This window comes from Panulirus ornatus, chromosome 46 (assembly GCF_036320965.1).
Source record: "Panulirus ornatus isolate Po-2019 chromosome 46, ASM3632096v1, whole genome shotgun sequence".
NCBI classification, from domain to species: Eukaryota; Metazoa; Arthropoda; class Malacostraca; order Decapoda; family Palinuridae; genus Panulirus; species Panulirus ornatus.
In genome coordinates this window covers 29,848,316-29,874,789 of record NC_092269.1, presented here as the reverse complement: position 1 = coordinate 29,874,789, position 26,474 = coordinate 29,848,316, and the positions used below count along the sequence as shown (strand labels likewise).

Below are 26,474 nucleotides of genomic sequence, written 5' to 3'. Positions count from 1 at the left end.
TAGATAATATATAGATAATGGCATTAATTGGAAAAGGGACAGAAAGTGCTAAAATATGTATATTTGTCTTAGCACTATAGAAAAGGTTCATAAGAATAGGGAAATTGATTCATTAACATCATAATAAACAAGGAGAGATGTTATACACAGGAAAAAAAAAGGGGAGGTTGAGTATTCAGAAAATCTAAAGCCTAATTAAGTGTAATTAGGAGAGGCATTTTGACCTTATGGCTCCCACCATTATCTAGGGAGGGAAGATGACCCCCCCTCCGTAATCTTATCGAAGAAAAAGGGTAATCACCACAGGTTGGTGTCATAATTATTCGTAATCGCGCCTTAATTAACGGTAATTAGAGAGGGCGTAATGGTCGTTGCAGAGGTAAAAGAGAACTACAGACATGGTGATCATGCGAGAAAGGGGACGAAACATTCTGACCACACTTTTGAACACTTCTGAACACACTTTAACAAGGGTTGTCCGAAAGGGGCAAATTCACCCCCTTCAAAAAGTCTATAGAACAAACCTATCAATTAGCATAGGAACAAGTCTGTTGAAACTATGGTTATCCAGTTACAGAACGAGAACTTGGAACTGAAAGTTCTGATATAGTCTTTCGGAAGGGTCAGGTGACCCCCTCTCAACCACCGTGATTGAGAGAGAGAGAGAGAGAGAGAGAGAGAGAGAGAGAGAGAGAGAGAGAGAGAGAGAGAGAGAGAGAGAGAGAGAGAGAGGTTTTTGGCTGAACGGTTGGATGAAGAGAATATATCTGGTGGTGGGGTTGGTTGAACATGGGTATATGGTATGCTGGGATATACTGTGGTATGCTTCAGTATGCTAGGATGCGTTGTGGTGAGTCTGGGTATGTTGTATTATACTGGGACGTGTTGTGGTGTGTCTAGATATGTTGTGTTGACATGCGCTGTGGTATGCTGGGATGTGTTGTAGTATGTCTTGGTATGTTGTGGTATATTCAGGCATTTCTGAATGTGTTGTAGTATGCTATAATATGTTTTTGTATGGCGAGGTGCCTTTGCAGCAAGATGTGATATGCTAACGTATACCAGGATGTATTGTGGTATATCTTGGTATGCTGTGGTATATTGAAGAAATATTTTCACTATGCTTAATATGTGCAATGGTATACTCTACTATGTTGTGGTAAATTGCGGTCTTGTGTGGTATACCATGATTGGATATAATGTTGATATAGTCTGGTATGCTGAGTAACTGTCATTAAAACTGTCATGTCAATTACTCTGTATATAGAAAAAATATATGAAATAAATGATAATCACATAGCTTAATGTAATCAAGTACTTTATGGCTAATTACCTTACGTAGTCTGGTGAGGTAATTGGTCGTTAAACTTCTCACATTCTAATATAATCATTTCCCCCGTCCTACGTTACGATCCTTTTTTTTTTTAAGCAAAGATTAATGGGTTGTTTAAGAAGGGAATTACCCTCAAGTTCTGCTTATCAATATAACTTGCGAGCAGACAACATCATTTATGTGCTTCAGTACTCCATCTGGCAGTAAAGACTGAGATGTGATATAGTAAATCCTAGGGAAAAAAAAATAAGGGGCGACATGATATGAATGAAGGACCTTGATATGTGGACGCTAGCCTTGTGTGAGGCTGTGACGTCACGGAAGTGGGTTTGTTTACATCCGGGGAAGAGCAGTGATGGCGGCAGGTATTGTAACCCCGTAATAACGGAGACGACTCTACAAAGCTGGAACTCTATTAAGAAAATAAATATAATATATACAGAATATTTTCATATTGTTTGCAGTACTTAAAATATTTATTTTTGGAGGTATTATAGAGTGTAGTTTATGTAGATTATGCAATACATGGGGGAGGGTGTTTATAAAGGTGTAGTTGCCACAAGTTAGTGTAATGGGATAATAATCAACTCGCTGAGTACCATGGCTTGGCTCGCTGAGTCACATTACTCAACACGCTGAGTACGATGGTTCGATCCTCGAGTACCATGATAAAGCCATCGTGCTCAAGAGGTTACCTAGGAAAATGATAGGAATTATCCAAATAGCAAGTAGTTGCCAGTTATTTCTATTATCATTATTATCATTATTGTTATTATTATTATTATCATCATTATTATCATTACTGTTATTATTATTATTACTATTATCATCATTATTGCTAATATTATTATCATTGTTACTATAATCATTATCATTATGATAGTTTACCAACCTTTCTCCTTTTGACTGATTTTCAGCTCTCTCTCTCTCTCTCTCTCTCTCTCTCTCTCTCTCTCTCTCTCAGCTAACATTCTTGCTGGCCAACACTCACCAAGATATGGCCGTCTCTCGCAAACAATCTCCCTTGTCTGTCGTAAACAATCTCCCTTGTCTGCCTCTCACAGATCACTGAAGGCTCCAAAGACTCACTAAACCTCTCCCTACCTCAGCTAACACTCTCACTACAAACACTCTCCCGTGCTAATACTCTCCCTCTCCCAGCTGGGTGAAGGCCCCATACACTCTCCCATGCTAATCCTCTCCCTCTCTCTCTCTTCCTCTCCCAGGTGGGTGAAGGCCCCAAACACTCTCCCATGCTAATCTTCTCCCTCTCTCTCCCTCTCCCAGGTGGGTGAAGGCCCCAAACACTCTCCCATGCTAATCTTCTCCCTCTCTCTCCCTCTCCCAGGTGGGTGAAGGCCCCAAACACTCTCCCATGCTAATCCTCTCCCTCTCCCAGGTGGGTGAAGGCCCCATACACTCTCCCATGCTAATCCTCTCCCTCTCTCTCCCTCTCCCAGGTGGGTGAAGACCCCAAACACTCTCCCATGCTAATCTTCTCCCTCTCTCTCCCTCTCCCAGGTGGGTGAAGGCCCCATACACTCTCCCATGCTAATCCTCTCCCTCTCTCTCCCTCTCCCAGGTTGGTGAAGGCCCCAAACACTCTCCCATGCTAATCCTCTCCCTCTCTCTCCCTCTCCCAGGTGGGTGAAGGCCCCAAACACTCTCCCATGGTAATCCTCTCCCTCTCTCTCCCTCTCCCAGGTGGGTGAAGGCCCCAAACACTCTCCCATGCTAATCCTCTCCCTCTCCCAGGTGGGTGAAGGCCCCATACACTCTCCCATGCTAATCCTCTCCCTCTCTCTCCCTCTCCCAGGTGGGTGAAGGCCCCAAACACTCTCCCATGGTAATCCTCTCCCTCTCTCTCCCTCTCCCAGGTGGGTGAAGGCCCCAAACACTCTCCCATGCTAATCCTCTCCCTCTCCCAGGTGGGTGAAGGCCCCAAGCACTCTCCCATGCTAATCCTCTCCCTCTCTCAGGTGGGTGAAGGCCCCATACACTCTCCTATGCTAATCCTCTCCCTCTCTCTCCCTCTCCCAGGTGGGTGAAGGCCCCAAACACTCTCCCATGGTAATCCTCTCCCTCTCTCAGGTGGGTGAAGGCCCCATACACTCTCCCATGCTAATCCTCTCCCTCTCTCTCCCTCTCCCAGGTGGGTGAAGGCCCCAAACACTCTCCCATGCTAATCCTCTCCCTCTCTCTCCCTCTCCCAGGTGGGTGAAGGCCCCAAACACTCTCCCATGCTAATCCTCTCCCTCTCTCAGGTGGGTGAAGGCCCCATACACTCTCCCATGGTAATCCTCTCCCTCTCTCTCCCTCTCCCAGGTGGGTGAAGGCCCCAAACACTCTCCCATGGTAATCCTCTCCCTCTCTCTCCCTCTCCCAGGTGGGTGAAGACCCCAAACACTCTCCCATGGTAATCCTCTCCCTCTCTCTCCCTCTCCCAGGTGGGTGAAGGCCCCAAACACTCTCCCATGGTAATCCTCTCCCTCTCTCTCCCTCTCCCAGGTGGGTGAAGGCCCCATACACTCTCCCATGCTAATCCTCTCCCTCTCTCTCCCTCTCCCAGGTGGGTGAAGGCCCCAAACACTCCCTCGGTCGAGGCGTCATGCCGGCCCTCAACCTGGCGGTCAAACATGTCAATGATCATCCCATTGTTCTTAGGAACTACAAACTCCACGTCATCTGGAACGACACTCAGGTGAGACTCTTCACTACTACCCACGCCAGCCATCCCTCCATCAATAATGCATTAATGACACTCAGGTGAGACTCTTCACTACTACCCACGCCAGCCATCCCTCCATCAATAATGCATTAATGACACTCAGGTGAGACTCTTCACTACTACCCACGCCAGCCATCCCTCCATCAATAATGCATTAATGACACTCAGGTGAGACTCTTCACTACTACCCACGCCAGCCATCCCTCCATCAATAATGCATTAATGACACTCAGGTGAGACTCTTCACTACTACCCACGCCAGCCATCCCTCCATCAATAATGCATTAATGACACTCAGGTGAGACTCTTCACTACTACCCACGCCAGCCATCCCTCCATCAATAATGCATTAATGACACTCAGGTGAGACTCTTCACTACTACCCACGCCAGCCATCCCTCCATCAATAATGCATTAATGACACTCAGGTGAGACTCTTCACTACTACCCACGCCAGCCATCCCTCCATCAATAATGCATTAATGACACTCAGGTGAGACTCTTCACTACTACCCACGCCAGCCATCCCTCCATCAATAATGCATTAATGACACTCAGGTGAGATCTTCACTACTACCCACGCCAGCCATCCCTCCATCAATAATGCATTAATGACACTCAGGTGAGACCTTCACTACTACCCACGCCAGCCATCCCTCCATCAATAATGCATTAATGACACTCAGGTGAGACTCTTCACTACTACCCACGCCAGCCATCCCTCCATCAATAATGCATTAATGACACTCAGGTGAGACTCTTCACTACTACCCACGCCAGCCATCCCTCCATCAATAATGCATTAATGACACTCAGGTGAGACTCTTCACTACTACCCACGCCAGCCATCCCTCCATCAATAATGCATTAATGACACTCAGGTGAGACTCTTCACTACTACCCACGCCAGCCATCCCTCCATCAATAATGCATTAATGACACTCAGGTGAGACTCTTCACTACTACCCACGCCAGCCATCCCTCCATCAATAATGCATTAATGACACTCAGGTGAGACTCTTCACTACTACCCACGCCAGCCATCCCTCCATCAATAATGCATTAATGACACTCAGGTGAGACTCTTCACTACTACCCACGCCAGCCATCCCTCCATCAATAATGCATTAATGACACTCAGGTGAGACTCTTCACTACTACCCACGCCAGCCATCCCTCCATCAATAATGCATTAATGACACTCAGGTGAGACTCTTCACTACTACCCACCCTCCATCAATAATGCATTAATGACACTCAGGTGAGACTCTTCACTACTACCCACGCCAGCCATCCCTCCATCAATAATGCATTAATGACACTCAGGTGAGACTCTTCACTACTACCCACGCCAGCCATCCCTCCATCAATAATGCATTAATGACACTCAGGTGAGACTCTTCACTACTACCCACGCCAGCCATCCCTCCATCAATAATGCATTAATGACACTCAGGTGAGACTCTTCACTACTACCCACGCCAGCCATCCCTCCATCAATAATGCATTAATGACACTCAGGTGAGACTCTTCACTACTACCCACGCCAGCCATCCCTCCATCAATAATGCATTAATGACACTCAGGTGAGACTCTTCACTACTACCCACGCCAGCCATCCCTCCATCAATAATGCATTAATGACACTCAGGTGAGACTCTTCACTACTACCCACGCCAGCCATCCCTCCATCAATAATGCATTAATGACACTCAGGTGAGACTCTTCACTACTACCCACGCCAGCCATCCCTCCATCAATAATGCATTAATGACACTCAGGTGAGACTCTTCACTACTACCCACGCCAGCCATCCCTCCATCAATAATGCATTAATGACACTCAGGTGAGACTCTTCACTACTACCCACGCCAGCCATCCCTCCATCAATAATGCATTAATGACACTCAGGTGAGACTCTTCACTACTACCCACGCCAGCCATCCCTCCATCAATAATGCATTAATGACACTCAGGTGAGACTCTTCACTACTACCCACGCCAGCCATCCCTCCATCAATAATGCATTAATGACACTCAGGTGAGACTCTTCACTACTACCCACGCCAGCCATCCCTCCATCAATAATGCATTAATGACACTCAGGTGAGACTCTTCACTACTACCCACGCCAGCCATCCCTCCATCAATAATGCATTAATGACACTCAGGTGAGACTCTTCACTACTACCCACGCCAGCCATCCCTCCATCAATAATGCATTAATGACACTCAGGTGAGACTCTTCACTACTACCCACGCCAGCCATCCCTCCATCAATAATGCATTAATGACACTCAGGTGAGATCTTCACTACTACCCACGCCAGCCATCCCTCCATCAATAATGCATTAATGACACTCAGGTGAGACTCTTCACTACTACCCACGCCAGCCATCCCTCCATCAATAATGCATTAATGACACTCAGGTGAGACACTTCACTACTACCCACGCCAGCCATCCCTCCATCAATAATGCATTAATGACACTCAGGTGAGACTCTTCACTACTACCCACGCCAGCCATCCCTCCATCAATAATGCATTAATGACACTCAGGTGAGATCTTCACTACTACCCACGCCAGCCATCCCTCCATCAATAATGCATTAATGACACTCAGGTGAGATCTTCACTACTACCCACGCCAGCCATCCCTCCATCAATAATGCATTAATGACACTCAGGTGAGACTCTTCACTACTACCCACGCCAGCCATCCCTCCATCAATAATGCATTAATGACACTCAGGTGAGACTCTTCACTACTACCCACGCCAGCCATCCCTCCATCAATAATGCATTAATGACACTCAGGTGAGACTCTTCACTACTACCCACGCCAGCCATCCCTCCATCAATAATGCATTAATGACACTCAGGTGAGACACTTCACTACTACCCACGCCAGCCATCCCTCCATCAATAATGCATTAATGACACTCAGGTGAGACTCTTCACTACTACCCACGCCAGCCATCCCTCCATCAATAATGCATTAATGACACTCAGGTGAGACTCTTCACTACTACCCACGCCAGCCATCCCTCCATCAATAATGCATTAATGACACTCAGGTGAGACACTTCACTACTACCCACGCCAGCCATCCCTCCATCAATAATGCATTAATGACACTCAGGTGAGACTCTTCACTACTACCCACGCCCAGCCATCCCTCCATCAATAATGCATTAATGACACTCTGGTGAGACTCTTCACTACTACCCACGCCAGCCATCCCTCCATCAATAATGCATTAATGACACTCAGGTGAGATCTTCACTACTACCCACGCCAGCCATCCCTCCATCAATAATGCATTAATGACACTCAGGTGAGACTCTTCACTACTACCCACGCCAGCCATCCCTCCATCAATAATGCATTAATGACACTCAGGTGAGACTCTTCACTACTACCCACGCCAGCCATCCCTCCATCAATAATGCATTAATGACACTCAGGTGAGACTCTTCACTACTACCCACGCCAGCCATCCCTCCATCAATAATGCATTAATCTACGATTGATCCAACATTAATCATGGATCAATCGGTGATTAATACAAGATTAATCAGGGATCAATCGGTGATTAATACAAGATTAATCATGGATCAATCGGTGATTAATCCAACATTAATCATGGATCAATCGGTGATTAATACAAGATTAATCATGGATCAATCGGTCATTAATCCAAGATTAACATTGGATAAATATCGGATTAATCGGTGATTAATCACCAATTAGTGATGGATCAATCGTTGATTAATTCATGATTAATAATGGACCAATTGTTGATGAATCCTTGAGTAATATTGCATTAACCTTTGACTGATATTTGATTAATCACTAAGAAACTGGTCTTATGATGTATATAAAGATTAAGCTCTTCTGTACGACCCTTGATCACGACGGTACGACCCTTGATCACGACGGTACGACCCTTGATCACGACGGTACGACCCTTGATCACGACGGTACGACCCTTGAGCACGACAGTACGACTCTTGAACACGACGTTACGACCCTTGAGTACGACGGTGCGACCCTTGAACACGACGGTACAACCCTTGAGCACGACGTTACGACCCTTGAGTACGACGGCACGACCCTTGAGTACGACGGTATGACCCTTGGGTGTGATGACCTTTGACATGACTCCTTCATGGCGAACGCAAAGGTCGTGACATAATGATAAAGCGATTGATATTTCAGTTAATCAGTGGCATCAAGGAAAGTTTATATATAAATTTAATCTTATTAATCCTATTAGAGATGTGTGAGGAGGATGTGTTAATGGATGCATAAATAAACAGGTGATTAATTGATCAATCTATCCATTATTCTCTCTATCCTTCTTCCCATCTGGTTGAAGTGGTTCAGTCTACTTAACACAGAATATTTTTGACCCCCTCTTGCCAAGCAGGCCAAGTGGTAACGCCAAAATATTCACTTAAGGCGTTTAAGTAGATAAATGGAGTGGACTCGCTTAAGTAGATAAATGGAGTGGACTCGCTTAAGTAGATAAATGGAGTAGACTCGCGAAAGATTTAATCATATAATCACACTTCGAGCATTTTCTTTTTTTTCTTTTTTAATATTTGATTATTGCGACTGTGAAACGCTGAGGTCAAACTAAAGGAATTAAGGAAGTTTAGATAATATATTCATGGTCAACTTCCTGACTAAGAATGTCAGATATTTCATTGAAGCCTCGAACGCATATTTCGTGAACCTTTGAACCACTTTCCCTAAGAGGGATCGAATCGTTCCCTCACGACCGACCCTCGCATTATTTCGTGAACCTTTGAACCACTTTCCTCCAAGAGGGATCGAATCGTTCCCTCACGACCGACCCTCGCATTATTTCGTGAACCTTTGAACCACTTTCCTCCAAGAGGGATCGAATCGTTCCCTCACGACCGACCCTCGCATCACTATTCCTTAAGGTCTCGAGCATTTGAAGTACGAGCTCATGAATCCTTAAATCCAATGTTCAGTGAAGCCTGCGGGGTAAATCTTCGAATCGAAATTTATGCCCTCGAAGCACACGCTTCGGAAAATGGATTCGCACTGAATGGATATCGCATCAAGCATTTTGACCTCACGTTCTGCAGGTGTTAGATAAACGTGGAGAGAAATTACATGCATTTCAGGGGGGGATGCTACCCTAAACCGGTTCATTCCCCTGGAACAAACCGTCTCTTGTTTGGAATGAAACCAAAGAGGTACGAACAGGTGTGGAGATAGGACGATATATATATATATATATATATATATATATATATATATATATATATATATATATATATATATATATATATATATATATATAAGTATTCATCGTAACTGTGGCTCTATGTGTGTCTTTTGTTTGTCTTAATTACCTGTTTTGTCAGTTATTGTGGAGCGGAGCTGATTAGCCGGTGTTAGCTCTTTGACTTGGTTATGATTTGTTTCAATAATTGTTCGTTACACATATACACCTTATTGCCGTTTCCCTTGTTGGCGGGGTGGCGCTGGGAACAGAGAAAGAAAGGCCACGTTCGCTCACATCCATTCTCTAGCTGTCATGTGCGCTACACCTAATTCAGACCCCACAGACCTTTACATGGTTTATATCTGACGCTTCACATACCCTGGTTCAGTCCATTGATAGTACGTCGACCCCAGTATGCCATATCGTTCCACTTTACATTATCCCGTGCATGCCTTTCACCCTCCTGTATGTATATATGTATATATATGTGTGTATATATATGTGTGTATATATATATATATATATATATATATATATATATATATATATATATATATATATATATATATATATATATATATATATATATATATATATGTGTATATATATATATATATATATATATATATATATATATATATATATATATATATATAAAGATTTTCCCTGGGGATGGGGGAGAAAGAATACTTCCCACGTATTCCCTGCGTGTCGTAGAAGGCGACTAAAAGGGGAGGGAGCGGGGGGGCTGGAAATCCTCCCCTCTCGTTTTTTTTTTAATTTTCCAAAAGAGGGAACAGTGAATTGCGCCAGGTGAGGGTATTCCCTCAAAGGCCCAGTCCTCTGTTCTTGGCGCTGCCTCGCTAATGCGGGAAATGGCGAATAGTTTGAAAGAAAGATATATATATATATATATATATATATATATATATATATATATATATATATATATATATATATATATATATATATATATATATATATATTCCTATGAGTCCACGGGGAAAATGACACACGAAAAGTTCCAAGTGCACTTTCGTGTAGTAATCACATCATCAGGGGAGACAAAAGAGAGAAATATAACAGTCAGTTGATATACATAGAAGAGACGAAGCTAGGACGCCATTTGGTAAACATGGGCAATCACATGTTTACCAAATGGCGTCTTAGCTTCGTCTCTTCGATGTATATCAACTGACTGTTATATTTCTCTCTTGTGTCTCCCCTGATGCAAAATTGTGATCCTTTCCAATATATATATATATATATATATATATTGGGGGATAGGGGATTAAGAATACTTCCCACGTAGTCCCTGCGTGTCGTAGAAGGCGACTAAAAGGGGAGGGAGCGGGGGCTGGAAATCCTTCCCTCTCGTTTTTTTTTTTTTTAATTTTCCAAAAGAAGGAACAGAGTGGGGTCAGGTGAGGATATCCCAAAAAAGGCCCAGTCCTCTGTTCTTAACGCTACCTCGCTAACGCGGGAAATGGCGAATAGTTTAAAAGAAAAAGAAATATATATATATATATATATATATATATATATATATATATATATATATATATATATATATATATATATATATATACCACTGAATGTAATAAAGCAATTATTTTATGTTTCTTATATCTTTTCTTATCATACGAGATCCATAGAATTATCAAATCATGATATTTCTTTCCCTTACGAAAATAAATTGAAATTTACAAATAAAAGGAGAAACACAAAGACGTGAATATACCACGACACATTTTTCCCTACACAGCACTGGGAAAGAAGGCCATGCTGTAAGGCTCTCTGGCTAGTTTCACCTGATACTTCCTCCTTTAGATCCTAGCCCGAGTACCGGATACGAGTCTTCCTGACAGTTATATAGGGAAAACCTCTTACAAGTGGAAGGCTTCGGGGAAATTAATGATCAAGGTAGGATTTCTTGAAGTATAATAACCTAGAGATATAATGCCAGCCAAGTAATTAGTCTCGTGTATCAAGGATGGAGTGGATATCTCTAACGTGCAAGTTATTTATGGAAAAGATACTCTCCTTCCACTGTGTGTAGTCTTGGACGTGTATGTGGAGGAGGAGGAGGCCACTTGCATCTGGGGGGGGTGCTGGGATGGGTATGTTTGATGGCACAGTAGTCCCAACGGTGCTGTTTGGGTACGAGTCGAAGTACGAGGCAATGATGGCATAGATATGATACTCGTGGTGGAGATAATGATACTAAGAAATTCTAAGAGTTTTCGAAATTGTGTGTCACTTCTTGTCTCACAATTTAGGTGGAATGGGACTGAGGAAAAATTGGTGATTTTCGTATTTTGAGTAATGTGTTTAAGACAGACTCATCCTCAAGGTTTTGTTTAGAAATTGGTAAATAGGTATGACTCTTAATGGTTATAGACTCAATTTCCAAGGTTATTAAGTGTACCAATTTCACCATTTCTTAGCCTATTAAGCGTACCATTTCCACCATTTCCTAGCCTATTGAGAGTACCATTTCCAACATTTCCTGGCCTATTCAGCCTATCGCCTCCACCATTCCTACCCTATGAAGCATACCATCTCCCCCATTTCTTAGCCCATTAAGCTTACCATCTCCATCAATTTCTAGCCCATAAAGAGAGGCTTGGGGCTCTACCCTCCGTGTAAACATGGACCAGCACCATCCACTTCCCCATTGCTCTATTCTCCCCACACATTTAAGACAACAGGAGCCATGTGATGAAACTGAATATTTGTGAAGGAAGACGAAGGAAAGACTTTACGAATCCAATTTACGATAAAGGAGACCGATTTATCGATCAGCTCCGGGGGGGAGGACGAGCAGCCGGGTCGTGTGTGACCCTCCCCCCACTTCCTTGTCCAAGATTCGAACCCTGTTTGAGCCTGAGTGTGATTCACAGTCAACAAAGCTACCGACCTCCGTATCAAACTAGACCACACTCCTAACCGGTATTGTGTCCAATATAAAAAGATCCAAGACTACACAGGCGATCTCAATCAAGCCGAATTAACACTAGTGTAAAAAAGCGTGACTCGAACCCCCTGACAGGCGTTTACTTTCATAGGTCAAACTCATCTGACCTTCATAGAAAACGGATGTCAAAGCGACACTTAGGGTGATCATCGCATCAACTTCCTGCGACACAAGTTGTTGCCTGGTGACTTGGACGCCCTCAACTGAGCCTCGAATTCGTGGGCAGGCAAGTTGTGTGTGATCACCGGAGGGTTGTGGGACGGTCTGGTGTGGGACGATGTGGTGTGGGACGGTCTGGTGTGGGACGATGTGGTGTGGGACGGTCTGGTGTGGGACGATGTGCAACACACACACACACACACACACTCTCCTTCCCAGCTCCTTTGAATCCGGATTGGGTGTCTGTCAGAAATGCTCTCTCTCTCTCTCTCTCTCTCTCTCTCTCTCTCTCTCTCTCTCCCACACCTGAGCACCACCATCTTGCCGGCGCCATAATCCTGTATTACCGGGAGTGCTTGTCTCTGACGCCATAACCTCTTAATACTGAACCCCATAATACTACACCCGACCATAGAGCTCATACGAACACCCGCAGGACGTGGGGCTTTCGACTCTACCGCAGACGTGGTCTTTCACTATCTCCCTTTCTGAGAGAACTCCACGAGAAATCTCAATGAAGAGATATGACGTCACTTTTTTTTTCATTTTTTTAAAGGCCTGATTTAAAATAAAGTTATATTTGCTTTATCCTCAGTCCAAAAAGCCTGAAGGCTTCAAGGCTTTATATTTCATAATCACATTTATCGTCTTGTTTACAGATTAATATCGTCACGTAAGATATGTACGTGAAGTAAGTTGTTTGCTTTGGTAGGAGATTGTTTGCTGTGGTGGTGGGGGCTTATGGGGTATATAATATTAGGAAATTGTTTGCTTTTGGTGTGGGGCTAATCCAGGATAATGTTAGGGAAAATTGTTTGCCTGGACGACGAGAGGTTTGTTTACCCAGCAGACAATGAGGGTTCCTTCCTTTCTTGAAGGCAGTGGAAGGTTGTTTTCTTGGTAGTTTACGGTGGCTTGTTCACGGGGGGAAACTACTTTAAGGAACCGGAGAAAAATGGCCAATCTTGTCGCATGAAAGTGACCAATAGGCGCGTGAGAAAGCCAGGGTCGTTACTGGTGGCTAAGACTGGAACATGTATTGGAGGAACATGTATTGGAGGAACATGTATTGGAGGAACATGTATTGGAGGAACATGTATTGGAGGAGTGGTGGAAAAGGGTTAGTTTGGAGAGATGGAAGTATATTTTCTTTAGATGGTTTAGAAACCTTGTTTGGCACAGACTAGAAACCCTTTTGTGGCACAGACTACAATCCCTGTTGTGGCACAGACTAGAAACCCTGTTGTGGCACAGACTAGAAACCTTGTTGTGGCACAGACTAGAAACCCTGTTGTGGCACAGACTAGAAACCTTGTTGTGGCACAGACTAGAAACCCTTTTGTGGCACAGACTACAATCCCTGTTGTGGCACAGACTACAATCCCTGTTGTGGCACAGACTACAATCCCTGTTGTGGCACAGACTACAATCCCTGTTGTGGCACAGACTAGAAACCCTGTTGTGGCACAGACTAGAAACCTTGTTGTGGCACAGACTAGAAACCCTTTTGTGGCACAGACTACAATCCCTGTTGTGGCACAGACTAGAAACCCTGTTGTGGCACAGACTAGAAACCCTTTTGTGGCACAGACTACAATCCCTGTTGTGGCACAGACTAGAAACCCTGTTGTGGCACAGGCTAGAAACCTTGTTGTGGCACAGACTAGAAGCCCTGTTGTGACACAGACTAGAAACCCTGTTGTGACACAGACTACAAACCCTGTTGTGGCACAGACTAGAAACCCTGTTGTGGCACAGGCTAGAAACCTTGTTGTGGCACAGACTAGAAACCCTGTTGTGGCACAGACTAGAAACCCTGTTGTGACACAGACTACAAACCCTGTTGTGACACAGACTAGAAACCCTCTTGTGGCACAGACTAGAAACCCTGTTGTGACACAGACTACAAACCCTCTTGTGGCACAGACTAGAAACCCTCTTGTGGCACAGACTAGAAACCCTCTTGTGGCACAGACTAGAAACCCTGGTTTAATCACCACTGCCTGGGAGGATATGTATGCTTAAGAGTCCTGCAGTAAAGCTTTGGGAATTAGATGGATTCCTTCGCTTGCTGTCGAGATGGTGGTGGTTTGTGTGCTAAATGAAGGGCGTTTTAAGCTCTCTGGACCTCATTCTAGGTTTATCTGAGATCCTGGCATATGCTGGAGATCTGTCGACCATGTGCAGTGTTTCTCACGTTTTCTTTCGTTTGGAGGAAGTGAAGAAGATTGCTTGGAGGTGGAGGAGGAGCATTGGAGGTGCCTCCTCGGGAAGGCCTCCCAGCCCTTGGCAGGAGACAGGAATGACTCTCTCTCTCTCTCTCTCTCTCTCTCTCTCTCTCTCTCTCTCTCTCTCTCTCTCTCTATCTCTCCCTTTTGTGATGGGAAGAGAAGAGGTATGGCGATGAGAGTCACTCTGTCTCTGTCTGTCTGTCTGTCTGCCTGTCTGTCTGTCTCTCTCTCTCTCTCTCTCTCTCTCTCTCTCTCTCTCTCTCTCTCTCTCTCTCTCTCTCCCAGACATTAACTCAGCTCCTTCGTCCTGTCATCCGTACTGGTACACATACCTACCCCCCCCATTCCACCCCATCCCCCAACACACCCCCTCCTTCATGATCAATTACACACACACTCAGGCCTTAAATTTACACCACGAGTCAGTCAGCCACTGGCGAAGCAAGCTGGCTTCTCAATACATCATTAACAGTGATGTCTCTCACGACGCTACCAGATTACGATGGGGAAGTGGCGATCACCATTACGTGATCAGAAGGAAGCTGCCATGGCATCATCTCGTCAACGAGATGGGGTTTATACACACACACACACTCACACACACACACCTCTCATCAACAGGTCCTTCATAAAAAGCCTTAATGAACATCAGACATTCACCTTTTGAAGATGTGAAGTTGGAGTCGTGGTGTGCCGCCGGAACCACGTTTCCCCCACCTCTTTCGGTAGCGCATGGTTACTCTTGATGAGTCAAAATTCTTATTTTCTTTTTTTTTTTTTTTCAAGTCACATCGTTCGCGTCATTCAAGTCTTTCGCTCGAGCCCGTCGATCGTTAGAGCATGAACCAAAGGTGGTAATTGTCAACACGCTCTTATCACTCGATTAATCCTGGGATAATTGATTGATCAGTGTTACATATTAATCCTGGGATGATTGATTGATCAGTGTTACATATTAATCCTGGGATAATTGATTGATCAGTGTTACATATTAATCCTGGGATAATTGATTGATCAGTGTTACATATTAATCCTGGGATGATTGATTGATCAGTGTTACATATTAATCCTGGGATGATTGATTGATCAGTGTTACATATTAATCCTGGGATAATTGATTGATCAGTGTTACATATTAATCCTGGGATGATTGATTGATCAGTGTTACATATTAATCCTGGGATAATTGATTGATCAGTGTTACATATTAATCCTGGGATGATTGATTGATCAGTGTTACATATTAATCCTGGGATGATTGATTGATCAGTGTTACATATTAATCCTGGGATGATTGATTGATCAGTGTTACATATTAATCCTGGGATGATTGATTGATCAGAGTTACATATTAATCCTGGGATGATTGATTGATCAGAGTTACATATTAATCCTGGGATGATTGATTGATCAGTGTTACATATTAATCCTGGGATGATTGATTGGTCAGTGTTACATATTAATCCTGGGATGATTGATTGGTCAGTGTTACATATTAATCCTGGGATGATTGATTGATCAGTGTTACATATTAATCCTGGGATGATTAATTGATCAGTGTTACATATTAATCCTGGGATGATTGATTCATCAATGTTACATATTAATCATCATGACGAGGCTGAGGTGTAGCATCAGTGATAAAGAGACGAGGAGAGAGAGAGAGAGAGAGAGAGAGAGAGAGAGAGAGAGAGAGAGAGAGAGAGAGAGAGAGAGAGAGAGAGAGAGTGGAACTGGAAGAAAAGGGTGAGGGGAAGGGGACATGGAGACCTCCTTGGAATAGAAAGTGGCTGTGTGAGATTTGCTGGAGAACAGAGATTCACCCAAGCCTGGGGGGGGGGGGGGTTGGTTTCCAACCCCCTACCTCACCACAAACAAAGTGGGTTCGACACGCAATTTTCTTGAGGTTGGGAAAGCCATCGAAGCTTCTCCCACGGCTTGTCGAACCCAATCTCTTCTATTGCTAATGTCGGCCAGCAGCAGTGGCAGTCTCTCTCTCTCTCTCTCTCTCTCTCTCTCTCTCTCTCTCTCTCTCTCTCTCTCTCTCTCTCTCTCTCTCTCTCTCTCTCTTTTCCCCACGTCACGTTATGGTTGTGAGACTGTTAAACCAGTTTTTAGGTCCTTTTTGCCACAGTCAGTAACCATATCTCACCCAGCTACGATAGGTTTCTGGTTTTGATTAATATCTAATCATTGATAATCCTTTTGATTAATATCTGATCATGAATAATCTTTCTGATTGATAGTTGATCATTAAAAATCTTTTTGATTAATATTTGATTATTAATAATATTTCTGATTAATATTTGATCATGAATAATCTCTTTGATTAACATTTGATCATGAAAAATCTTTCTGATTGGTAGTTGAACATTAATAATCTTTTTGATTAATATTTGATCATGAACAATATTTCTGATTGATATTTGATCATGAATGAACTTTTTGATTAATATTTGATCATGAATAATCTTTTTGATTAATATTTGATCATTAATATCCTTTTGATTAATATCTAATCATAATTAATCTTTCTGACTCTTGAATAGGGTCGGAATAACCTAAGATTTGAAATGGGTCGCGATTGAAAAAATTTCTTTTTGAGATCTGATGGCTGAGAGGTTCATGTGAGTAGCTCCTTGACCCAACCTTGAATTATGGATGTGGAACCCTTCTTCGTATGGGTTACGATATGTCATAATAAACGTAATATAGGTGGACAACTGGCGTGGTGCAGATCGACTTGGAATGGAAAGGATACATTGTAATCAAGAGGTATATGGGGGATATATCTTAGTGCAAAGGTAATATGGTCATATACAAGGCATAGTAAGTGATAGGTTCATTAAGGAGATATATTGTAGTTAGGGCAGAGGGTGGAATGAGGGGAGATAAGCCGTGAAGGCGATAGATACATAGATAAGGAGAACTGATTGGAGCGAGTGAAATCAAAGATTCCACAGAAACACATTGTGATGTAGAGAAACTGTGGTATATATATATGTGTGTGTAAGTGTATGTGTGTGTGTGTGTGTGTGTGTGTGTGTGTGTGTGTGTGTGTGTGTGTGTGTGTGTGTGTGTGTGTGTGTAAGGACGAATCATCCCGCAATGTAAAGCAGGATAAAGTATGAGACACTCTACCTTACTGAGTATGGACGTGAGGACTTCTTCGGGGTGGACTGATGTGGGAAGTGTGTGATCTACCCTACGTACAGGTGGCGACGAAGGTGATCGACATAGACAGAATAATAAATCCTTTATTCGTAAACAGGGAAACAGAACTAGCGTCAATTTATCATCGGGAAATGTGAGTTTTTGAGGAAGATAGAATAGATGATTCATTAGTTGGTTTGGGATATTATTTTTGTCCCCTTTTTCTTTGGATAATATGAGGATGATTATATGTTCACTGACTGGTTACTTGGGCAGACCCAGACTAATATGAATGTGACAGGTCCCCAGCCTGGTGTTAGCAGGTCCCCAGGCTAGTGTTAGCAGGTCCCCAGCCTGGTGTTAGCAGGTCCCCAGCCTGGTGTTAGCAGGTCCCAGCCTGGTGTTAGCAGGTCCCCAGGCTGGTGTTAGCAGGTCCCCAGGCTGGTGTTAGCAGGTCCCCAGCCTGGTGTTAGCAGGTCCCCAGGCTGGTGTTAGCAGGTCCCCAGGTTGGTGTTAGCAGGTCCCCAGGCTGGTGTTAGCAGGTCCCCAGCCTGGTGTTAGCAGGTCCCCAGGCTGGTGTTAGCAGGTCCCCAGCCTGGTGTTAGCAGGTCCCCAGGCTGGTGTTAGCAGGTCCCCAGCCTGGTGTTAGCAGGTCCCCAGCCTGGTGTTAGCAGGTCCCCAGGCTGGTGTTAGCAGGTCCCCAGGCTGGTGTTAGCAGGTCCCCAGGCTGGTGTTAGCAGGTCCCCAGCCTGGTGTTAGCAGGTCCCCAGGCTGGTGTTAGCAGGTCCCCAGCCTGGTGTTAGCAGGTCCCCAGGCTGGTGTTAGCAGGTCCCCAGCCTGGTGTTAGCAGGTCCCCAGGCTGGTGTTAGCAGGTCCCCAGGCTGGTGTTAGCAGGTCCCCAGGCTGGTGTTAGCAGGTCCCCAGCCTGGTGTTAGCAGGTCCCCAGGCTGGTGTTAGCAGGTCCCCAGCCTGGTGTTAGCAGGTCCCCAGGCTGGTGTTAGCAGGTCCCCAGCCTGGTGTTAGCAGGTCCCCAGGCTGGTGTTAGCAGGTCCCCAGGCTGGTGTTAGCAGGTCCCCAGGCTGGTGTTAGCAGGTCCCCAGCCTGGTGTTAGCAGGTCTCCAGGCTGGTGTTAGCAGGTCCCCAGGCTGGTGTTAGCAGGTCCCCAGGCAGGTGTTAGCAGGTCCCCAGGTTGGTGTTAGCAGGTCTCCAGGCTGGTGTTAGCAGGTCCCCAGGTTGGTGGAAGCCATTTTGGAGTAAATTTGCATTTGCCAATAATTGATACCAGCGCCATATTTCTACACTGGGTCACAGACTTTTATTATGCGAGACTCAAACGTGGATTTATGAGTTAATTTGGTCGTGAATAATTATGGAATTTTTATGATTTCTTTGTGTGAGCATTTTTATGAGTCAAGTTCATAATTTTTTCTTTTTTTTTTTGTGATTTCGCCCGTTCCTCTCTCCATCCCCCCCCCCCCCGTGTGACGTCAGCTGACCATTAACCCCTTCCGCGTGTGTGACGTCAGCCGACCATTAGCCCATTCCCGTCTATGTGACGTCAGCCGACCATTAGCCCCTCCCACCTGTGTGACGTCAGCGGACCATTAACTCCTCCCGCCTGTGTGACGTCAGCCGACCATTAGCCCCTCTCACCTGTGTGACGTCAGCCGACCATTAGCCCCTCTCACCTGTGAGACGTCAGCTGACCGTTAGCCTCTCCCACCTGTGTGACGTCAGCCGACCATCAGCCCCGCCCACCTGTGTGACGTCAGCCGACCATTAGCCCCTCCCACCTGATGAAACTTTACCATTCCCAGGACGAAAGTTTTTATTCTTCTTTAGTTTCAGTTTCGTCGTCGTTTTCTTCAAGTTGGCCCAACCCTCTCAGACGAGACAATTTACTCTGCCTACCCTCAAAGTTCCCACCCGTTTTTTATACCTAGTTTTCAAATACACGGACCATTTTCTATATTTCTTGGTGGGATATTCCTGCAGTAAATCCATGAAAGACATCTCTTCTTTTGTTCGTGACTGGCTTTCGCCAAGTAGCGTCGGAAACAGACCAAAAAAGAAAGAAAAATAATAAAAATGGCCTCCTTTGCACACAGAGTAAGTGTGTAAGAGCCATGTATATAATACACCATACCAGGTGTACACCATACCAGGTGTACACCATACCAGGTGTGCACAACACACTTACACCTCTATGTGTCGAACGTTCATGTCTGTACCGTTGTAGTGTATGTGAGGTGGAACCTGCACCCCACTGCCTGCCCCTCCCTCACCACTCACTCCTCACGCATCAGATACTGAGTCATACACACACACACACACACGCCCTGGCTGGCCAGTCAGTATCGCCGTCACCCGCTTCCTCGTGGGAAGAAAAGACACAGCAACAGTAACCTGTAGTCTCATCCACTCCACAAGTCTTATCACAAGTGCATCTTCGGCGGGATTATTTTTTTTTTTCTTGGCTTCGCCAATTTTTTTTTCTTTTTTTTTTACTGCTTTATCGGCCGCGGTTCCTCCCACTTTAGCCTTAGCTACTCCACATCTGCCCCTCTGTCACCCTCCACATTCCAAAGTCCTTCAGAACTCTCATTGTGCTCGCAATGACCCATTTTCTCTCCTTTTTCGGTTACCATTTTTTTTCATCCATTCTCTCTCTCTCTCTCTCTCTCTCTCTCTCTCTCTCTCTCTATATATATATATATATATATATATATATATATATATATATATATATACATATTACCATATTACAAACCTCCAACAGCCAGGATCGAACCCGGAACCCCCTGCGTGGCAGGCGGGAGCGCTACCGCTAGCCTATGATCGCAGCTCAGCGGTAGCGCTCCCGCCTGTCACGCAGGGGTCCCGGGTTCTATCCTGGTTGTTGAAAGTTTGTAATATCTATATATATATATATATATATATATATATCATATTTAGACAAACATACATAAGTACAAACTAGTATAATTTCCATTCTCACCTAGAATACCCTTGCTTAACCCTTTTTAATCATGCAGGCTTTTGGAGCTTACAAAAGTAAATTGAAAAGATTAGTCAACTATATTTACCCGTGGGATGAGGCAGTAATTATCAGTCCCATTAAAACCCTAACATAGAGTTTTCTTGTACCAAAACAATATTCGGAGTCAATGATTCAATTATTGCCTTATTTTCTTGCAAAACTTTTCTTTTTTATATTCCTTTAGTTATAATTTTTGCAGGTGTGCAATCTATCGCGTGTATGAGGGGTGGTGTGGTCGTGGGGAGGGAGGGGAGAGGGCCAAATTTTTGCCCAAGTGCCAAATTTCACGTTGACAGAGGCAAAAAAACTAGTAACTTCTGGTAACTTGCCTCGTGCAGAAGTTACGCCCTTTTGGTGCCAAAATATGATGACAAAGATGGACGCAGAAATAGATATTTTACTCATGAATATTGCTCGCCACTGTGCCTTGTCATGTGTTATCAGCCCTCACACACACACACACACACACACACACACACACACACACATGAGTGTGTGGGTAGGGAGACGGACTGACACACAAACACAGAACAGAAACTGAGAAACACACACACACACACACACACACACACACACACACACACACACACAGACACACACACACACACACACACACATATCTCACCTCCCTACTAAACACCATTCCCTCCCTCCCTCTCTCCCTCCCCCACCACTTACGCTTCATCCGCCAACACAATGAAACTCCAACAAAAATCATGGCGTTCTCAGAAGCCACATTGCTGGAGAGGTGTTGAAGACATCCTTCATAAGGTTGTGGGGGAGAGAGGCCTCTCCACTACAAGGAAGTCGAGCAGGAACTCCCTTATGAAAGGCATTTGGAATATGCGTCAAGGGAGAATATCTGAAAAAAAATAAAAAAATAAGGCGAGTAAGAAAAAGATAGTTAAGGGAACTTCTGTCTTTACGTTTGGCTTATTACATCCTTATTACATGACTTATGACGTAATCATGTCGTATTACACACATATTACCTCACTCGTTGTATGTCAAGCTACTTATTACATACTTATATTACTTTCTACACTGTACATTAGTCACTACACACTACATACTGCACGCGCGTGTTCATTCACTTACAAAATACTTGTCATATGTTTCTGGGGTGGGTGTCGGGTTTGATGGCTCATGGGTCATGGGCTATGGGGAGAGGTAGTGGAAAAAGGATGGTATGGGTAAGCAAAGACACATCATGGGTCATGGGTAAGCATGGGTAAGCGAAGACATTATGAGTCATGGGTAGGCATGGGTAAACAAAGACACATAATGGGTAAAGAAATCTCAAAAATGGAGTTGATTTAGAATTAGACATGTACGTAGGTCACACATATTTTTGAAACGCTGTTCTGATTAAAAAAGTTCAACCAGGAATATCTGTAAAAAGGTAATTTGAACCAGCCATTGAAGCGGAAGTAACATTATGAATTGGGACGTAGATTACTTTTTTAAATTACTTTGCTCTCCGTGTTTTTCTTGACATTTCCGACGGGACGGATCTAAACAAGGTAATTGGTTAAGGTAATTGTAATGTAATGCAATGTAATTCTCCTTACGTCGTAAATATAATCATAGTTATCAAAGTATTAGAGTATCGAGAAGTAATAGAAGGATTCGAATATATATATATAATGCCAAGACTAATATTACTGTGAGAGATCTGATAATGAATCTAATTTAACATCGACGTGTGATAATTCTTTTAAACTTTGATATGAAATAAAAACCACGCCACCATTGGCAGGGCTGATAGTAACATTAACATTAACATGTTGTTACATGTGCTCATGTTAACACAGAATTACAATTACTGTCACACGGGAGAGAGAGAGAGAGAGAGAGAGAGAGAGAGAGAGAGAGAGAGAGAGAGAGAGAGAGAGAGAGAGAGAGAGAGAGAGAGAGAGAGAGAGAGAGAGAGAGAGAGAGAGAGAGAGAGAGAGAGAGAGAGAGTTTGGGATCATCTTTAACCCAGGGTGGCCTGTGTTACTATCATACATAAGTGCTTCAGTCGTCCTGGTTAACGTAACATGCTTGGTGACGCGTGACTGTCACGTCACGTCGACCCTGAGGATGTGAATAGATTTCCTCATATATTTTCCTTGTATGTGACGTGCTTACCTAACATGGGGGGAGGGGGGCCACTACACCCTTATTACATACTTATCACTTAGTACATTAGTCACCACACATCTATTACATACTTAGTACATAGTACAGGAGTCACTGTACACTTATTACATACTTTCTATATGTCACATTAAGCACTACATATCGATTAATACTTATTACATAGTATAGTAATCACCACACACTTATTACATACTCATTATATAGTACAGTAATCACTATATACTTATCATATAGTTAAAACATAGTACAATAATCACTACATACTTATCATATACTTATCATATAGTTATAACATAGTACAATAATCACTACATACTTATCATATACTTATCATATAGTTAAAACATAGTACAATAATCACTACATACTTATCATATACTTATCATATAGTTATAACATAGTACAATAATCACTACATACTTATCATATACTTATCATATAGTTATAACATAGTACAATAATCACTACATACTTATCATATACTTATCATATAGTTATAACATAGTACAATAATCATTACATACTTATCATATACTTATCATATAGTTATAACATAGTACAATAATCATTACATACTTATCATATACTTATCATATAGTTATAACATAGTACAATAATCACTACATACTTATCATATACTTATCATATAGTTATAACATAGTACAATAATCACTACATACTTATCATATACTTATCATATAGTTATAACATAGTACAATAATCACTACATACTTATCATATACTTATCATATAGTTATAACATAGTACAATAATCACTACATACTTATCATATACTTATCATATAGTTATAACATAGTACAATAATCACTACATACTTATCATATACTTATCATATAGTTAAAACATAGTACAATAATCACTACATACTTATCATATACTTATCATATAGTTAAAACATAGTACAATAATCACTACATACTTATCATATACTTATCATATAGTTATAACATAGTACAATAATCACTACATACTTATCATATACTTATCATATAGTTAAAACATAGTACAATAATCACTACATACTTATCATATACTTATCATATAGTTATAACATAGTACAATAATCACTACATACTTATCATATACTTATCATATAGTTATAACATAGTACAATAATCACTACATACTTATCATATACTTATCATATAGTTATAACATAGTACAATAATCACTACATACTTATCATATACTTATCATATAGTTATAACATAGTACAATAATCACTACATACTTATCATATATTCCATAAGTTTCTGTGTGGAGGCCAGCCACACGAGGATAGACCGTTGGGGTCCTTCATTCTTTCCCAGCAAAGCGAAGCTCAGGAATTCTCATCTTCCCATCACTCCTCCCTCCTCTCCCGTAAAACTTTCCCATTATCAAGACTCGAGACCCATAAACACCAGAGAAACTTCGATTGATCAGTTTTCTTTTCCTCTTCATTAATCTCCCATTATTTCACCTTTCCATCATCCGTTCAATGCTTTGAACTAGGGGGGAAGGAGGCGTATCTTCACTCGTGCCATTTCAGCAACTGTGTGTATATAAATATGTATATATATATATATATATATATATATATATATATATATATATATATATATATATATATATATATATATATATATATATATATATATATGTTGGAAAGGATCACAATTTTGCGCGTGATCAAGATATTCCTATGAGTCCACGGGGAAAATGAAACACGAAAAGTTCCCAAGTGCACTTTCGTGTAATAATCACATCATCAGGGGAGACACACATGTTTACCAAATGGCGTCCTAGCTTCGTCTCTTCGATGTATATCAACTGACTGTTATATTTCTCTCTTGTGTCTCCGCTGATGATGTGATTATTACACGAAAGTGCACTTGGGAACTTTTCGTGTTTCATTTTCCCCGTGGACTCATAGGAATATATATATATATATATATATATATATATATATATATATTATATATATATATATATATATATATATATATATATATATATATATATATATATATATATATATATATATATATATATATATATATATATATATATATATATATATATATATATATATACAGGTACCATATGTACCCGTCGCCTGAGGGCGGAGAGAGAGAGAGAGAGAGAGAGAGAGAGAGAGAGAGAGAGAGAGAGAGAGAGAGAGAATGTTCTCCCTTTCCTGGTGTGGTGTGTCTTTACACCGAGTCTCAAAAGCTTCACGTCGAACCATTACCAGAGGGGCCAGTAGTGGGACTCCAGAGAGCGGGCTCCGAGCCTCCTCTTGGAAGAAAAACAAGAACGTTTGTTGCTTACCTTTGATTTCATCCTAAAATAAGGGGAAGAGAGGAGGAGGAGGGGGAGAAAGAACATTCTTTATCTTTCTTTGGGTTCCACTGTCTCTGTAGTCTATACAAAGGGGCTTGAGCGAACTCCTCCCATCACGTCGCTGTTTACCAACGCGATGTAAACATAACAATATCCTAAAGGAAGACACACGTCCTTTTAGGTATTTTTCTCTTTCTCTCTCTCTCTGTCTCTCTCTCTCTCTCTCTCTCTCTCTCTCTCTCTCTCTCTCTCTCTCTCTCTCTCTCTCTCTCTCTCTCTCTCTCTCTTCTCAGGATCTTCACACATTGAACACTGAATGGTAGCAAATCAGAAGATTCTAAATTGAGAATATATATATATATATATATATATATATATATATATATATATATATATATATATATATATATATATATATATATAGTCAGTCTAATTACCGTTCATCTTTTATTTTCGTAAAACATAGGAAGGAAAAAGCAGTTTTCTGGTGATTGAAGAGAATGTTGATATGGAATCATTATCCTCACAAGAACTAGGTTATGATCATTACCCGGGTAATTACCACCAGTTTGTGCAGATGACTTCCTAAATTTGTCTTATTTCCAGCCATCCAAACACCTGTTGCTCGAGGTAATACATTACGGTGATTACAGATGCAATTCTAAGTAACGCTCCAAATGTCTTATTTCTTAATCTAGTCTATTTTAGATTACCAGTGTACTCTCCTGTCCTAATTGGACTATTATGATAATTATAGGTATTATCCCTGTGACCCATCTTGGGTCATTTAGATAATTTTGTCTTTGTTGCCTCAGGTTGTTTGGGTCGTGATGAGTTCCAGGTTTATGACCAGCTTAAGGTGTGTCACTCCCTCGACCATTGCAGAAGGTGTCCCTCCTCCCACAGTCTCGTTTTGATGTAATGGCTCTCTCTCTCTCTCTCTCTCTCTCTCTCTCTCTCTCTCTCTCTCTCTCTCTCTCTCTCTCTCTCTCTCTCTCTCTTTCTCTCTCTCTCTCTACAAAGGCAGTACCCAACTTCTGGTGTCGTAATGTGTCATTGTCCTGGCCATTCGAGAATGTGTCCCCTTTTCTTTCT

General features: G+C 42.6%; 1 protein-coding gene across 1 annotated transcript in view; it reads left to right on the top strand.

Moving 5' to 3' along the window:
* GABA-B-R2 (gamma-aminobutyric acid type B receptor subunit 2) overlaps window positions 1-26,474 on the top strand; it is a 351,207-nt gene that overhangs the window by 99,190 nt on the left and 225,543 nt on the right. Inside the window, 1 exon segment of the mRNA XM_071688897.1 lies at window positions 3,903-4,034. Within this exon segment, the coding sequence (XP_071544998.1) occupies window positions 3,903-4,034 (132 nt within the window).